Source organism: Patagioenas fasciata, chromosome 3 (genome assembly GCF_037038585.1).
Source record: "Patagioenas fasciata isolate bPatFas1 chromosome 3, bPatFas1.hap1, whole genome shotgun sequence".
Classification (NCBI taxonomy): Eukaryota; Metazoa; Chordata; class Aves; order Columbiformes; family Columbidae; genus Patagioenas; species Patagioenas fasciata.
The window spans coordinates 52,320,836-52,338,886 of NC_092522.1; the positions used below are offsets into that span (position 1 = coordinate 52,320,836).

The 18,051-nt window shown below is 42.0% G+C and overlaps 1 protein-coding gene across 2 annotated transcripts; it reads left to right on the forward strand.

Annotated features, from left to right (window-relative positions):
* The first annotated feature begins 951 nt into the window (after positions 1-951).
* On the forward strand, positions 952-12,544 carry MPC1 (mitochondrial pyruvate carrier 1). 2 transcript variants are annotated; one of them, XM_065834357.2, is made up of 5 exons: positions 952-1,143; positions 6,402-6,405; positions 8,975-9,071; positions 10,714-10,846; positions 11,581-12,544. In XM_065834357.2, exons 1-5 carry the CDS (start codon positions 1,073-1,075, stop codon positions 11,597-11,599), a joined length of 324 nt encoding a protein of 107 aa, XP_065690429.1. In that variant the 5' UTR covers positions 952-1,072; the 3' UTR covers positions 11,600-12,544. The 2 variants fall into 2 exon arrangements, with proteins under 2 accessions (XP_065690429.1, XP_071662460.1); XM_071806359.1 differs by lacking the exon at positions 6,402-6,405 and having other exon boundaries at positions 972-1,143.
* Positions 12,545-18,051: the final 5,507 nt, after the last annotated feature.

The following is an 18,051-nucleotide window of genomic DNA, read 5'->3' on the forward strand; positions in this document are numbered from 1 at the left end:
CAACTGCCGAGGTCGGCGCTGCTCGGCACCGGCCCTGAGCGGGCACCCGCCCTGCACAAGGCCGACCCCACGCAGGCCGGGACAACGGGCGTCTGAGCGGCCGCACACAGGCAGAGCGTGCCAGGGGCTGCGGCCGCACACCCCTCCCGGACGCCGCACACCCCTCTCGGACGCCGCACTCCCCGCCCGCAGCCCACCAACGACCACTGCCCGCTCAACCCTCCCGGCGCCCCTGACACGCGCCACTGATAGGGGCAGAGCGAAACACCGTGGGGGGGTGGGCGGGATGCGCCCCGCAGTGGCCAATGGGAAGCCACAAGCCGCCGTCCTGCGGCCAATGGCGGCTGGCAAAGCCGCCGCGCGGCTCCCATCTGCAGGCTGCAGAGGAATGCCGGCAGCTCAGCCGATGGCGACTCTTCGTCGCGCTTTGCGACAATTTGCCCCCTCCTGTTCCCGCCGCCTTGGTTTACGGCAGTCTGCCTTTCCCCTTCCCCACAACCAGGAATTCGGTTTCGAGGCGCGTGAGGAGGGAGGCGGGGCCGCCGCGCGGCTCCCATCTGCAGGCTGCAGAGGAATGCCGGCAGCTCAGCCGATGGCGACTCTTCGTCGCGCTTTGCGACAATTTGCCCCCTCCTGTTCCCGCCGCCTTGGTTTACGGCAGTCTGCCTTTCCCCTTCCCCACAACCAGGAATTCGGTTTCGAGGCGCGTGAGGAGGGAGGCGGGGCCGCCGCGCGGCTCCCATCTGCAGGCTGCAGAGGAATGCCGGCAGCTCAGCCGATGGTGACTCTTCGTCGCGCTTTGCGACAATTTGCCCCCTCCTGTTCCCGCCGCCTTGGTTTACGGCAGTCTGCCTTTCCCCTTCCCCACAACCAGGAATTCGGTTTCGAGGCGCGTGAGGAGGGAGGCGGGGCCGCCGCGACCAATAGGCGCCTAGAGCGCCCTTCTGACGGAGTGGGCGGTGGTGCGTGCGCTGCCGTAAAGTGGGCGCCGGCGCGAAGGAGTTGTCAGCGGCGCCGGTAGCGTCAGTGCGCGAGGCGGCTGGGCTGGGCGTTCCTACCGCCAAGGGCCGCCATGGCGGGGTCGGTGGTCCGCAAGGCCGTGGACTATTTGCGCAGCAAGGATTTCAGGGACTACTTGATGAGGTGAGCGCCGGGCGGGGGCCGTCGCCAGTTGCCGCGCCCACCTGTGCCTCGGGGGGCCGCTCCCGCCGCGCTGACCGGGGAGGCTGCAGGGACCGGGCAGGCTGCAGGGACCGGGCGTCCCTTCCCCAACCGCCCGTCCGCTCAGTCTCGGGGCGCCTGGGACGGCGCTGTCTGCGGCTTCCTGACAAGAGGAGGAAGAGCAGGCACCGAACTCTTCTCTTTAGTGACCAATGACAGAACCCGAGGGAATGGCAGGAAGATGCGCCAGGGGAGGTTCAGGTTGGACATTAGGAAAAGGTTCTTCACTCAGAGGGTGGTGGAGCACTGGAACAGAGTCCCTAGGGAGGTGTCACGGCCTCAAGCCTGACAGTGTTCAAGAAGAGACTTGACAATGCCTTCAGACACATGGCGTGACCTGTAGACTGTCATATGCAGGGGCAGGAACTGGGCTTGATGATCCTTGTGGGTCCCTTCCAACTCAGAACATTCTGTGATTTTATGGCCTCTGCCGGGCTCGTTCTTGCCAGCGGTTGGGGTGGAGGGGGAAGGTGAGGACCCCTTGGGCGAGGGGGAGGCCGGCCCGGAGGTACCAAGGGCGGCGAGGCCCGAGGCTGTCAGGGCTGTCAGTCTCCCGCCCGCCCCACCCCGGGGAGACCGGGCTTGACCTTGAAGCGAAGCCACGCGGTTTGAAACTGCCGTGGCAGCTGCGCCTCTCGGTGACCTTCCCGTTCCTTCTGCCGGCTGTGATGGCCTGCGGCCTTTCCCAGCCCGGAGCGCTGTCCCCCCAGGCAGGCGGGTGCTCGCTGAGGGGGCAGCGGTGGCAGCAGCCACAGGAGCCGGGGGCACGGACACTCTGACCGCTGCCTGCAACAAGGGCAGAAAGAGCTTTGCTCGGTTGTGGGCGGAAGTGAGCTTGGTGACAGATGCAGTCTTAAGATCACTTACTTACACGTCCTCAGATATTTAAATAGGTACTTTTCTCAGAGGCTTGTTAAAGCCACACTTTCATGGGAGTGTGGCTCAAGGCACCTTCCAGACAGCTCAATACTTCTTTCAAGCTTCAAGTTTGTGTGCTGTGCTAAGGGGTATGGCACCTTGAACTGAAATCACAAGAATGCTTCAAAGATACAATTGTGGCACACTTGCTTAAATCTGGTTGAACTGCTTTTATATAGGAACTGTCTCAAGTAGGAAGGTTGAAGTTATCTTGGCTGGCAAGCAGTTTGACAAAACTAGACAAATAAAAATGGATGCTTCTAATAAAGATTGTTAAGCAACTTTTCATTATAGCTGTTGCATGCTATTCTACCTACATCTATTGCAACTGATGTTTGATGTTGAGCAAGCAAGTAGGAGGACATCTATTTATCTGAGAAACTTAGTCTTTGTCAAGGTAGCAGGAGATGGTGTAAGACTACGTGGAGGCGGGGGTTGTAATATAAAGGCTTGGGAAGCAGAAGGGTTTTTTTGGCATTTGCAAAATCAAGTCCCACAGAAGTCATGGGGCAAAAAGATGATTAAAATCTGAGAAGGAAGAGAATATCCTTGAAGTGAAATGATGAAAGGTCAGAGCATGACTCTATGTGGATTCCTTTTGAAAGTTTTGAAGATACTGTTTAAGTTTGATAGATGCATTTTAATGCTAACATTTAGCTTATTGTACCAGAATTCAAGTGGAACATATAAATGGTCAGTAAAACAGCAATCAGCTTCTTAATTAGAAAAACAAAGAAAAATCTGGAGGAGATAACAGCTGCTTCCTAACACCACCACAGTTACTTGTGGGAAGTATCTCCTTACTAAAGACTGAAAAGGTAGCTTTTTCAGCTGTATTTCATCCTAATTCTAGTATTGAAATAAGCTATCTAAAAAGAGCATTCCCCAGGATAATACTTTTGTGGGATGGGTTCTGCTTTGTTATGTACAAAGATATCTGCTTATTTATATTTCTGTTACTGGGTTTGTCATGAAGGGCTGAAGTCAGCTGCTCCATCTGGTATGGCCTTTCAGCATTGTTCCTGTCTTACTAGAAGACGAGTGTCTAAGTTGTTGGCTTGGAGTTCTTCTTTAGAGTTATCTCTTCACATCCCTTCCTGTAGGCTCTTGCTTCCCCAGACTGCAGAACTCTCTCCTAAAGAAGATTCCTTTTTTGCCTTGCTCACAGACTGTTTTCTCAAAGCTCTGAGACTATCGTATCTGTTCCGAAAATCAGCATCTAATCACTGCAGTGAAGCAAGGCTTTATAGAAGTGAAAATTGTTTGTGGGGGGAAGGTTGAATTTAGATGTTGTTTGTGATACCAGTGTTGTGTTTTAAATTGCTTAAACCTAAATAGAATAACTGAAGTTACCCAAAATGGTGGAATTGAGTGTTCTATTGTTATTACTTGGAGCAATCAGAACTTGCAGACATCTATTGGAATAAGTAGTTTCAGCTTCAGAACTTGAAAACATGAAAGCAAGCATAATGAATGCATGTTGTTCTTCTCAGGTAGTTATATCTGGCATTAGGATTGCATTACATCAAATGTTAGCTTTTTGATCTTGCACAAAGAAACAAGATGAATTACTTTAAAAACTGTCATAAATAATTAAATGTGTTGCCAGTTTTTCACATTTGGCTTCTTTCAATGGTAATTAATGGGGATCTGAGTAACTGTAAATCATGTAAGTATAGATTTACCCTAACCATGTCTTAATGTTTTAAAGTGAGCATTGTAAGAATGTAAGCGATAGGTAGACTTTTCCTGCTTTGTTTAAAATGCAGCAGTAATGTTAATTTAAAACTAGCTGACTAGCATATGAAAGGTTGGTAGCTATATACATTGTGAGCTTGAAGTTGCATAATTTTTTTCTGTATAACCTAAAAAATGTCAACTATAATATCACTAAAGTTGTATTATCTGAACCACTGATAGTAGGCAACTGAGTCCTCTTACTTCCTATCCTAAAGATTTAAAACAATATCTTGTGGAAAAAACAGCGTTCTCTTCTCTTGAGAAAGCCCATAGGCCACTCATGACAAGTTTTGGCATCCTCTTTAGAAGTAATTTGAATTAATTTAGTCACATAATGAATCCCAAGGCGTCCCAAAATCTTCTGGTAATAGAAAAATAGGAATGGAGACTGCCATCTTTTGGGGCACTTCTGAAATGTCTCTTGCTGATGACTCAGCAGTAATGCAAATGTACTGACCCTGTTAATGTAGATGGTTTTGAAATACATAGTTCATTCCTTGTGAAGCCTGAGCACTTATGTTGAAGTAAGCTGTCTAGGACCTTCCTTTTAATTGACATGCACTTGAAAAGAGGTAGCATCAGTAGTATAACTAGAATTAGCTGATCTTTAGTTCTCTTCATTAGTAAATCCTTAAACAGAAGGACATAAGAACTTTAAAAGAAGTCCTCTACTGGTTTGTGCCAGAGACTGAAGAACACAGTACCTGCTGTTTTTTGTTCTGTATGCTCCAAGAACTGAATGATCTGCCTCTTGCAGAAGGGTAATACATTTAGGGGATGGCAGTGTGGGGGAAGCAAGTAGTGACAGTTCATCTATATTTGTAGAATTGTCTCTGGCCTATTAATATCCTTTTGCTGGTATGAAGAAAACACCTGCAAAAACTTTGGAAAAATAAATCTTCCCCAGTATCACCTTTTTTAAATGCATTGTAGTAGAAACATGGTATTGATCAGTTGATGGTTCCTCTTCTGGTGTCTAGATACTTACACAGAAATTAATGAGTAAATCCAATAACTGTTGTCCACAGTTCTTGAAAGTTTAATACAAAGTGTTTACTTTGTCAAGGGATTGGAAAAAAAAATGTTCTTGGAAACTCCTAATTTGGAGTGGCGTCACTTCAGGAACAGATGCATGCACTTGCCATGGTATCCTTACTATTAAATACAGTGCATTTGTTGTAGCTGTATTGGCTGCAGAGATTTGGGGCTGGATGCTTGCTTCTGGAAGCATCTGAATGACCTTGATCTACTCTCTTATAGGAGCATAGTAATTGTTCCAGTCAGCCAGAGCTGTATACTGTGTTAAAACAGCAGCAGTTTGATTCTATTTTAGGCTTTTGCTTGCCTGAAAACAACTTCCACTTTAAAAATGAAGGCTAACTTCTGGTGGCACAAAAACATTGTGCCAAGAAACACATTTGAACTTGTTTAGTTAAGGTTTTATGGAAAAATTGCAGTGTGCACTTGTCTTGTGAATTTCAGTTATTGCTGCAGTTTAGTTAATAAGAAAACAAAGCAAGTTGTTAGACTAGTCAAGGTTCCCCCAACAAAGCATCTTGAACCAGTCTGTGGATTGTAACAAAGGCTCACTGAAATGCACATCCAGTGCAATTTCCTCACTAGACCTGACTGGTCCCTTACTACAGTTATTTGTAAAACAGCTCTCCAAGAAGATGGAAATCAGTGTGAGGGGAAGTGACTGTTAGGAAGTGTTCTGCAGCTTGGGGCAGTGGTAGGTGAGCAGCAATCAGTCAGCAGTAGGCTTCCTGTTAGTACCTGGATTCTTGTAAGTCATAATTCAGAACTGATTCCTATCAGTATTTTTGTTAGAAAGAGAAGCTTTAAAAGTTCTGAGGCATTTTAAAAGGTATAATAGCAAACTATCTTATATATAAGCTGTTGTCCAGCTTTCACACATAGATGGCTAACTTATTCTGTAAATAAATTGGTACCCATATGATCACTTAAATGAACCCTATCCACAAACAGAGTGCAATTGCATGTTACATTACAGAAAATGCTTTATAGCTCATTTTTGGTACAGCCACAGTTAGCTTAGTGACAGTAACATCTCTGGCAGTGTTTGGATTGACCTACTTATGTGGGTGTACAAAGAATTCCAAGAGACTTCTTCAGAGCCTCCACTGAGTAACTGTAGCTGTTTAGCTTTGTTATGGGCAAACCTTCATTGCTTTTGACATCCTTTTAAACTAGTTGATGTGCGATCTTGGATGCTTTGAAGTCTACAGGGGATGAATGTCTTCCACAGACCATATTAGGATTTTTATCTTGCTAGGAAAAAGGTACTTGAGCAGCCAACACTTGTCACAATGACAGCTCTTGAAGGAACCAGCATTTTTAATACTGTTACATTATTCAAGGTTAATGCCACAGCAATTTCCTGACTTCTGCCTGTCTTTGTGGTATGCTTCTTTATGTCAATTATGAAAGCAATGAACATTTTTCTTTCCTTTTTTCTTCCATGTGCTTTCTGAATGGAAAATGATGGGCCACTCAAACAGTACGGTAAGACAAGGGAGGGGACTTCTCGGGGGGAGGGGACTTTCTCCCTAATTTCAGTAACTTACTGTCTTTTTGCCTCAGCACTGTTGTGACCTTGCCTGCATCTGAAAAGCATGCTAGGAACCTCCAGGGGTGATAAACTAGTAATATTTATTCACAAGTCTGAGGCTAAGGGTGGACAAACATTAGCTCCTTCAGAATGCCCTGCAAAGTAATCACTACAAAATTAACAGGCCTTCATTTTCCCCACCCCCACCCCTCAGATACTCTTTGCTAAGGAGATCAGATCAATCTGGGACCCTTCTTCTGCATAGCAACAATACTGGTACATAACTGAACTCTGTCTTATTTTTAATTAGCTTTACTTCAGGCAATTAACAGTGTTATGTAACTCATGTTACAGACTCTTCTTTCCTTCAGCCTCCGTTTACTGCTGAAACTGGGAGTGGGTGTTTTATTTCACAATATTGTGAATCATAATGTTGTGGAAGACTTGCTCTTCTATGTAGACCAAAGACAAACTGTGTAGTGTAGTTTAATTCTTGTGTGTGGAGACTTGAGAGGGCTGCATGCCTGGAGGCACTTAAAACTTGACAAACGTCTCAAGTGGGAACGTTCCAAATCTACCTCCTTGGTCAGAAGAGGAAAGTTGCTGCTGCAGCACTGCTGGGGTGGGAGCTGATTCTTCAGCTTCTACAGCCTGAAGTAGTCCCTAGTCTATAGTGTACTACTTGTTCATGTTCTAATGGCAGCTGAATTAAGTAAAAAATGCCAAGTTGACTTGATTTACCCTTCAAAACAGAAGTTACCACTAAGACTCTCAAAGCTGTAATTGTTTCATAAATTCATAAAAATCAACAAATTTAGAGCCTTAAATATTTATTTTTCTAAAACTACAGTTGTTTAAATGAGATTCCTGAAATGGCTGTAAAAACCTCACCAAGTACATGTACTGCCTCACCAGTTACCTTTTGCAGTCTGCTTCAGTGCGGTTGTGCTTGCTGTCTTAGTGTACAAATAGTCATGGCTATGTGACTAGAAGTTTGTTTCTGGTCTTATTGTCCTTTAGAACTATTTAAATAGCTTCATTAAAGCCACACAATATCATGTACGCTACTGACTTCAGTTTCTGTGAATGTTATTGTTGTATTGCACCATATCTTGTGTGTAAGTGGCATTATAGATACATTTCTTTATGCTAACTGTAGCTGTACAATGTAAATACCATGTAGTCATGCAATTCTTTTCAGTTATGCCATATTTCCTCTGATGTGCTTGAAGGCTCTAAGCATTACAGATGTCAATTTCCCTATCAGTAGGAATATAGTAAATGCATTTATTGTACTCTTCAAAATGCTCTTATTATAAATCTGCGTTTGGATAAAATGCACATTCTGTAGACATTTGCGTAAATACTACATTGTTTCGCATATTGCACTATGGTTGAACTACTGGTGTGTACAACTTAATCTCAACTTTTTTTTAGTTCATTTTCTTGTATTGCAACCCAAATGGGCAGGAAGCAAGTGTGACTTTTAATTTTATTGTAGTGTTACAGGCTAGCAAGAGTATCTTAGAATTAAAATTGCAAGAAACTTGAAACTTAAGTATCCCCTGACAATTCCAAATCATTGTAATATCTGCAGTATTATAGTCAGAGGAAGTATAAAAATAATGGGTATAGTTGGTATCTGCAAAGCTCTTTTGTTACAAAGTGCGTCTCTTGCTGTATCTAGCCAAATTACTTTTGATCATCCTTAGTTTCCGATTAGGAGAAGCTGACCCAAGTACTTCATGTATCTTGTGCGGAAAGAGTTCTCTCCACTTAAGCCTTGTTACTTGTAACAGTAGGAGAAATTGGATTTAATGACACAATTTGCTTCAGTTTGGAGTCTTAGATGATACCCATCAAATGGAGCTCTCATCAGTTTTTCTGACTTGATTCTTTCCACTTTTTGTTTCTGTGTACACACCTGTGCCTAACTGCTCTACTTTTACCTGTCTAATCACTGAGCTTTAGATAGTCACTAAGTTGTTTCAGCAATTGCAAATGAAGCTCTAGGTAACAATTTCAAAGAGATGGTGGAAGCACACGGAAGAAGACACTTGCTGAGCATTTCTTCATTCTAACCATAACATGAAAACAGTTCCGGTTCTTCACTTCAGCAAGTCCTTGTGTTTCATTACATTTTTGAGGAGCCTTATTTGAAAGATGAATACCAATTCTCTGCACATAATTGAGCTGTAAAACTGAGGTTATTATATGACTATACCAATCAGACTGCTTAATGATGGCTGAGGTATAATTACACAAAGCTGCTTTTTAACACAATAGTTCCTTTCCAGTTGCAGGAAGATGCAGAGTGGGTTCCTTTTCCTTCCCTCCGGAAGACTAGATCCTGCTAAAAGAAGCGTTTAGTTTTTCTCCCTTACATCAACAGTAGTCTCTGTCTTAACTTGGAATTTTACTGTTAATCCCATCCTCTGAAGCTTTGCATGGCTAAGGGAGCCTGTATGAATATTGCAGGAAGTCTGAGTTTCTGTATAACCTTATTTTTTTGACTCTTTACAGCACTTTTGGGGTCCAGTTGCCAACTGGGGACTTCCTATTGCTGCTTTTAATGACATGAAGAAATCTCCAGAAATCATTAGTGGCCGAATGACATTTGGTAAGACCTGAGACAAACTTCTTGTCAGTAAACTGACTACAGAACACAGATCCTGTCCTTCACGCAGTGATATGTTATTAGTTGCTTGCAAAGTTGTAATCAAAGCAGATATAGATATCAAATATCTTGTTATATAACTTTAGAGGCCACTTAAAAATTGAGGTACTGAAAAGTTGCAGAGCTTTCTTTCAGAGGACCTTCCAGTAATTCTTGGAGAGGGAGGTGGGTCTTGAGCAGTTTCGATCACCAGACACACTCCTAAAGTATAATTCTTTTGGTGTTATACTACTGCATACACTGGTTCAGAATGCATCTCTACACAACTTTATTCTTTGTATCAAAAACAATGATTCCTTTTGTGTAGTGTGAGGCTTGAACAGCAACATTGACAAAGTGAAGAAATGGTAATGCTTGGTCTGCAGGGTGCAAAAAGCAGCTGAGGGAGGTTAACTCCTTGCAAAGTAGTTGCCTGTGAGAGGCTAGTATGACTCCTAATGGAATATTGTGAGAATTTCTTTTTAAATGCATAAGCAGTATTTTTTCCACCTTTTCTGGAACATGTATAGCTTTTGCCTAGATGACTATGTCTGTATTTCATTGTTCAGATACTTCTCTAGGATTATAAATCTCATAGCTTTAATTTATTAGCTTAGTTTTGGCATTACGTCTCTTCCTTAACTCAGTTAATAACTTAATTCTGACTAATTTTTCTCCCTAAAGCAAAATACTGTTGGGTTAAGGAAACTTACAGCCTCATGCTCAGTAGCTTCTGCTTAGACTAATTCAGCCTCTTAAACAGCTTCCTAGGGATGAAAGACCAGTTTGAATAGTCTCTAGTATAGTTTTGCAAATAGCGCTTTGGTGGCAGCTACCCAGCTCCATAAAGTTAAGACACTTTTAACTTTTAGTAAGTATACATATGATGGTGTGTGTACAAATGGATTGCTCCTATCTTTTAGGCTCTGTACCTTTAAAAAGGCTGTTTTCTTGAACAATTAGTTTTCTGATCTTTTTTTCTTTCTTTAAGCCTGTCAGAAAGCTAAAAATGAACTTTGCAAAACTAGTGACTCAAGTTGTAATTTGCTGTATTTATATGCACTTATGGCAGGAGAGTAGATTACAAATTTCTTGTCCTCCTGGAAAGCAGTTAACAAAGCTTTATGCTCCTGAATGTTCATGGTTTCCTGAGGATGGAAACTTCTTTTCTCTTAAAGACCATTTAAGAATGTTCCCAATAAGAACTGTAAGTAATTAGTGTCTTTAAAAAATACTCTGTCCTAGAAATTGTCAGAATTGTACAGGATAGGCCATGTCTCACTGGACTTAACTCTTACTCCCTGGCTGAGATGGTTCAGGCAATAAACTAAAAAGGCTTCAGTTTCATCACAGGAAACTGTATGAGGAAAATGAGTTTTTTGTGGAAAGCTGCTGCTCTGCAGATTTTTCTTGTGTAGCAAAAATTAGCACTGTTACATCTTTTCCTGCATTGGACCCTTAAAGTGGGCAGATTTGTAGGATTATTGGAAAAATCAAAAGCAGTGATAAGCATTTATACTTATTATATTCCACTAGTATGAAAATTAAGCCTCAATAAAAAGCAGATATTAAATAATCTACTAACAATAACTATTATGTTTTGCAGCACTGTGTTGCTACTCCTTGACTTTCATGAGATTTGCCTACAAAGTGCAGCCAAGGAACTGGCTACTTTTTGCATGCCATTTCACTAATGAAATTGCACAGCTTGGTCAAGGAGCACGACTGATCAAACACAGGCAAGTCACACTTTAAAAAGGGGAAGTCAAATTGATGGTTCTTGGAATACTCTGGTGGTTTTTATCTGTGGTGCAACTTGTTTAACTTTGGTACCTTTTGCAAAGATTAACAAGCTTTTTGTCAGGAGGCTGACTATGACTTCTTGTCTGTACCTCCTTTAGAGCTCCTCTGGGGTGTACATAGAAAAGGCTGAAAACTGTTATAGTCATGGATGTAGACAGGGCTTTCAGCAGCTGCTGGCTATTTTGGGGTTTGTTTCATGTATTATGTTGATTAGCCCACATGTGTCCATCTCTGTAAGTAACTCCTGAGATGGAAACATGTATAAAACTGGGAAGAGGTGGTACATCTGAAAGAGAAATCAAGCAAAACCTCTCTAAGCTGACTGTTCTGTATATGGGGTAGATCCAACTGAGTGTGAATGAGGAATGGATTGCAAGCAGTCTCACACCTTCTTTGTGTAGCAAGTAGTGCTGACACTGCCCCAAGCAATCCTAATGAGTCAGGATTCTGGCTTTTTTTATTTTCTGCTCCAAGAAATCTATGTGGAGCAATGGGAAGATGAAGCCTCCTGAACTATAAATTAAAAAAAAGAGACTGAGCAAAACAGCAAGTGGACCTGCCTTTGCTGTCCAAATGTCCTTCATGCCTAAAGTTATATACTTATCTAGATTTTTTTATAGTAATTGCATTTCAATATTCACTCTTACAAAAGCTGTTCTTCTCTTGGCAGGATGGAGAAAAATAAATAAATATCTAACTCGAAATAAGCCAGGGAATGTGTTCATCCCAAGTGACAACCAAGGAAGACTTGCCATCTACAGATAAAACATTTAAAGATAAAACAAAGACCTGTTATGAATCTGACCCCATCAAGAATCCTCCTACTAATTTTTTTATCTTGCCTCTTGAAAAGTACTATTCAGCAACGTATTTAAAGACTTGCTGCCTTACAGGTCCTTAATAACTGTTTTTTATAAAGAGTTAGTCATACAAATAATAAGCAATATTTGAAAGCCAACTTCTTTTTAATCTAACAGTCTAAAAGTGGCCCATGATGGTTTGACAAAACTTATTTTCAGATCAACATGAACAGAGGCCAGTAAGCAGAACTGTAGTTGGTATCATTGTTCTATGTATTAACATTCTTAAAAGCCATTTAACTGGGGTGCATTTGTTCCTATTCTGCCTCTTTTTTAACTTAAGCGGTGACTTGCTAACCTGCAAGAACAAACGTGTAGATAGGCAGGCTGGAAGTGACCAGCTTTCCCTCTTCCCTTATTGCATGCCTTGTCTCAATAAGGAGACTTCATTAATATACCTTTTTGAGTCGCACATTATTTAAAGAAGACTTGGAAAAACAAAAGCATAGCACCGATTGAAGGAAGGCAACGAAGTCTAATACTGTTCTTTAAGAAGTTCTAAATGGATTTTACTTTTTTTTCCTGTTGGTTGAGTTGTTCCAGGTGTATGTAATTCTTATACAGGCAAAAACTTGACTTGTCTGGAGCCTAAGATCTGAAGGACACAAGGTGCCTTTCAGTAGTTTTTGACTTCATTGGGAGAGTGGTTTTCCTGCATGACCTGCCTGAAAATTACATTGATGTAAAGATACAGATGACAAAGAATGTATGTGATGGATTTTCAGTGCAGTGTTTTTGAACAATAAACATGTCCCAAATGGCAAATCCCTTCAACATTTTGAAAAGTTTTGTTTATTATATTGTGATACCAGATCCTGACGTGAAATTTTAGCATGGAGTGTAATTCTATTACTGTAATAACATGAAGAAAAACAGGCTGGAAAAGTAAACGGTATTATCCTTTGTATGTACTGATTTAAGGCAACTGTCTTAATTCTAATACCTAGCACTTCTTTCTCTGCCTTGGCCAAGGAAAAAGGGGTGTGGCTACTTAGCAGGAATATTCATTCTCAGTCATGATAGGTAGGGTCAAGTAGGCTCTTGCTATGCAGCTGAGTAAATATTACATATTGTCTTCTAGCAATTATAAGCTAGTCAATTAAAATAACTGCTTTAATCTTGGGCTGATACTGTGTTCCCTATTACATGATGGCTAAATTTTGTTAACAGGTGTACAGGAAAGAGGTTTATAGGGCACGTCCTGCTGCATGGATAAAACTAGTACTGATTGCTACTCATTGCTTGAGAAAAGTTAATCCATAAACTGCCCCTTCACTACTGCTGTCTTGTCACAAAAGTAGTCATCTTCTCTTCTTCCCTGTCTCCTGGAATAAACAAAGCCTTAAACTTCTGTATAAATGAGTACTGAGATACAAACACTAAGTATAGTTTGTTATGTTGTTTCTGGAGATAAAATAACTTATAGGTGAGTCTGATCTTCATAGTTATGAAATGTAGTATTTTGGGCTGCTCTTGAGCAAAGCTTACTGGAGTACTGTACTCTCACTCAGTGCTTTCAGCACTGTTCACTAGCTGTTGATTGTCTTAACTTCCATGACTAGGGAATACCATTCACAAGATTTTTATTTTCCTTCATTTTGCTGATAGTTGCCTGCACTATATTTTCTCATGTGTTTCTGTCTGCCTTTCTCATTTCTTCCTCCTATCTGTTCACTGTGACAAAGCTCAAGTTCTCTCATACTGGAATAGCACAGGTGGAAAGTGGGCTCTGATGTGCTTTGATTAGGTTTTAAACCAGTGATGCTTCCTGCAGTTGATATGGGCTTCTACAAAAAGGGGAAGGAGTGGAAAAAAGCATCTTTAATGGGACTTGAAGGGATAGAGACCAGTCTGAGATGGGGAGCTTGGGGCTGGCATGGATGTTCCACAGCCTGTCAATCTGCCTAGTGACAAAATAATTTGTATGGGCAGACTGCTACCAAGTGGCTTGTGACTGGTGTCCTTCAGAGTGTTATTTATCAAGCCATTTACCTACTATTTCTCTATTTAAATACTGGTGCTTGAGAAGAGAAGGAACAAAAATACCCTCCAACAAACTTTAAACAGAAATGAGGAGTTCTTTCAATAAATAATTGTGTAGTTAATCTGCACCCAGTTTCTCTAGCACAGAATCCTGAGACATGTTGGCATATGGCCATTTTGAGATGGTGCTGTGGTAACCCAAAATAGAACATTTTAAAGAGATGCTGAAGATTTTTATGTTCTTGAGTCTGAATACCTTAATGGAGCTAATGACTTGCTTTTTTTTTTTTTTTTTTAAATTCAGATAGCATTGGGCAAAATAATTGGTTTATGCCAGCTTAACTGATTAATAGTAATGCAAAATTAGAGCTCAGTATTTGCATTTGACTTAAGACTAGAAGTCTTGTCTCTACATGCTGTTGTTCTAGAATAGGTATTTGTTTTTAATTCCACAGCTTGCTTTAATCCTAATAACTTTTCAGTTCCACTGGAAATTGGTGCTGCTCTGATCCCACACACTGTCCTGTGTATACTGTTCCTGTTCCACAACCACAGTAAGACTGGGAACCACATAGCTGTTCCTGTCCTGCTGCCGTGGCTGGTCCTGCTTTCTTTCTTGTTTTCAGACAGAAAAGAATTTCTCACCTTCCTGAGCAAGTGCTGCTAAACTGCTGCTAGAGAATGTGATGCCCTTGGACTCAAGTGGGAAACAATACCAGCTAAGCTCTCAGTCTCTGTTGTTCCCCATCTTCCCCTAGTTTGAGCTTGATCTCTTGACCCCCTTCTTAAAGGGAAAACAGACAATATCTTACTATGGCATTACAGTAGTTCACAATCTTTTCTATTGTTGCAAGAATAGGTGTCTGGAAGCTTGCTGATTTAGGATTAAAATGTGGAGCTCATTTGGTAGCACAATAATAAATAGCAAAAAAAGCAGTAACCATAATGGTGGAGTCAGAACAGAAGAAATTACTTGGAAGGCTTCTTTAATGAGGGTAAGAACAGCTACCTATACTGAATTTTGTTCAACCTTCCACAAGTGTCTCATGCTACATAATTTCAGCTAATGCTTGTGTGTATGGTATATATTCTTTCTGTTTGTTTTGCTTCTAATACTTCTGTATGCAGAAGTGAGTTCTCCCTACTCCAAAACCAGCAGAAAACTCCCTTTAGCCAGGGCACTGCAAATACAATCTACCAGCTCTCAGAGAAAACACATTCCTAGTAAAATGTAGTTTTCCGTAGTGGTGTGGGTTATCTTGTCCTCAATACAAAGCACAATGGTGCCATCTGAGCAAGGACAGCAATGCAGAGGACTTTGAGGCGGGGGGCGGGAAGGATGAAAGTCTCAATAAGGTTACAGACTGAGCAGACAGCAAGAGAGGGTTTGTTCACTGGGTTCAAGACAGGTTTTAACATAGAAGTGTTTAGAAAATGCAGTCCTGGATTAGAACAGAGCAGTCTTCCAACTACTCCAGTGCTCTGTTCTTGAATGCAGATGCTAATTGCATTATGGCCTAACTAATATGTAGAGCAGTTACATGCATTTACTTCAACTGCGGATGTTACCAGTGTATGTGAATCTGTATTTACTGGCAGACACATGTTATTGCTTTACATGCCAATTATAAGAAAGGAAAGGAAGCCCTTTATGAATAAGGCTGGTTTATTCATGCTAACATGGCAGACTATCAACAATATTAAATGGTAATATATGACAGTCACAAGGACAGTTATCAGCTCTCAGGTTTTCTGCCTGTGTCTCACAAGATACTTTGATCCTGTCTGCTTTTGGGGAAGAACAGTGCTAACTACCTAATGTAGTATGTCTGCAGTTCTGTTTCTATAAAGCTAGAGTATTTCTGCTGTCATCTTATGCGGAACCTAAAAAGTTTGTTCTGGTTGAATAAGACATTGCTGCAAGTTTCACTGTCTTTGTCAAGTGGAAAAACAGGCAGTCTGGTGATCTAAACTGAGGCAATTTCTTTATTAAATGAGGACAAGTCTGTCCCTCCCTACCCAATCCCTTTCTGCTTTTGCTGATCTGATAGCTGCCACTGTGTTGCATTTAGTTGCTATGGTAACCACTTAGCAATAACCAATGTCCACAGAACCACACCAATAGGAACTAGAAGGCAGACCTGCTGGCTTTCTGTCATCACCGAGGTCCTGCTCCTTCAAGATCACTGCCTCTCTCTATCACATGGCCTGACCCTGACCATGATACTGCTCTCTTCCTACTTTTTCTCCTTCTCCCTCCCTTCTCACTTTTTTTAACAATAGGTTTCAAGTAACTATGGCAACAAGCCTGAGAATTTTAATCTTATTCCTTTAGTCCGAAATGTGGGTCAAGTCTTTCTCATTAAGTGAAACTATTGTACGGGGATAACCGGCCCAAACTCAGCCCTTGGTGCAAGAGAAAGCAGCGCCAATTATGGCAGCAGTTGCCCGTACTTATGTGATGGCTCTATTTGGTCCACTATGTAGAAATATATAAAGGTACAAAGCAAGCCACTTAATTTTGAAAGTATTTAATATTATTTAAAGCATTTAACCCATGCTTATATATAAACAGTTAATTATTATACATGTAAAAAAATAGTAAGTTCTGGAGCAAAAATTAATGTAAGACCCTGTCTTATTTTTGGGGAAATGGTATTTTTACAGAATAAGGGTTTACAGGTTTCCAGCTGATAAAGGTATGAGACTGAAGGGTACAGACACAGTTCTGTGTATGTTTAAACTATGCCACCAACTGCATAAATTCAGCAAGTTGGCTGAATTAATGAGTTTTTCAGGAAGACAACATTACTTAGCAGATTTTCTAGCTAGCTTCATATTTAGATGCGGATACATGCAAACTAGTGAGCTAAAGAATCAATTAAATTTCTAAGCAGATGACACTATACCTTTCCATTGCTTAAAGTGGCAGTCCTATCATGCTTACTATACATAGGTTTTTATAAAAGTAAACAAATTATATATGAAGGCTGGTCTTCCCTTATATGTAATGCTGAGGTTTATCACCCTAATTCATCAGACTGAAACTTAAGTGTCTGGTCTGACCTAGTCTTCCATGCTTCCTCTACAGTCACTGGAGAGCAGAAGGCAATCTCTCCCTTACTAAAATAACTGCCTTAGATGAGAACTGCCCCCTGAAAGTGACATTCTTGCTCTACAGACTGTAGCAATCCAGAAAATTGCTCTAAATTTTAGGGTTTTTTTGGCTGCATCTCATTAAATTTAATACAACAAATGAAAATTAAAGCCTTGAAGAAGGTGGTTGTGGTGTTGAAAACCAAAGAACTGCTGGTTGGAGGTAGCACAGGAGATGTGCCCCTGTTTACGAAGGTCTTGGACAGATCATCAGATGGGATCTAGTGCCTGCTTGGACATTTCTGAGTCCTGGCATTGCACTGAGGGTGAGTCCAGAGGAGAATGTGCTCGCTGGCATCATGCTGGATCCCCGTGCCTGGACACCACAGAAGACTTTTGTGAAGGTACAACCAGTGACACCTCTCTGGCCTGCTCCCCACCACAGGCTGCCTCAGTAATTCTTGGTATTAGTATGTCAGTGTCCAACTTGAACAAAGAGGTACTGCCTTTCTACAAATACATGGGCAGGCAAGATGGGGAAGAACAGGGGTTTGAGGCTTCTTGTGTTGGTCTCAGAGCTATAGAGAGGTGACATACATCACTGGCACTACCACAAACACTATTAGGTCTTTAAAACTATGTTCCCTGGGGATCTGTGGCATGTAGCAGCTAGCAAAGGCAGAGAACACGTACTCAGAGCCTGCCCCGTGACCCATGTGAGGGACTAGGGTCCCAGCATGTGGGTTAAATGTGCATCTTATGTGCAGCCCCCATAGCCTCTGCATGGAGCTGCTGCACTGTCCTCTCTCCTCCCCAAAAACAGCAGGTTAGGGCTGATGATGTGGCAATGGTGTTGCATACACAAATACTCTGGAAGCCATCAGCCCTCTCCTCCCGCCCCTTTTCTCATTTCTCCTCCCCTGTGTTACAGTCATGTTGTTCCCTTACACACTCCCCTCCCTGCTCAGGTCCTTGCAAGGTAAGGGCCATGCTGGCCAGCTCAGGGGGGGTGATATTTTGCTGTTGTTTGACTATTTTCATACATCCATGTCTGCAGGCGTTTCTTCCATTCAGACTCCTGGCCTTGACCCAAAGCTTTCTGAGATGCTGATGGCCTGTCATCAGGCTGGAAAGGTACAGCCTGTGTCCAAGTATTTCACCCAAAAGCTGATGTACAAGGCACGTGGGAAACTCTTCCTAAG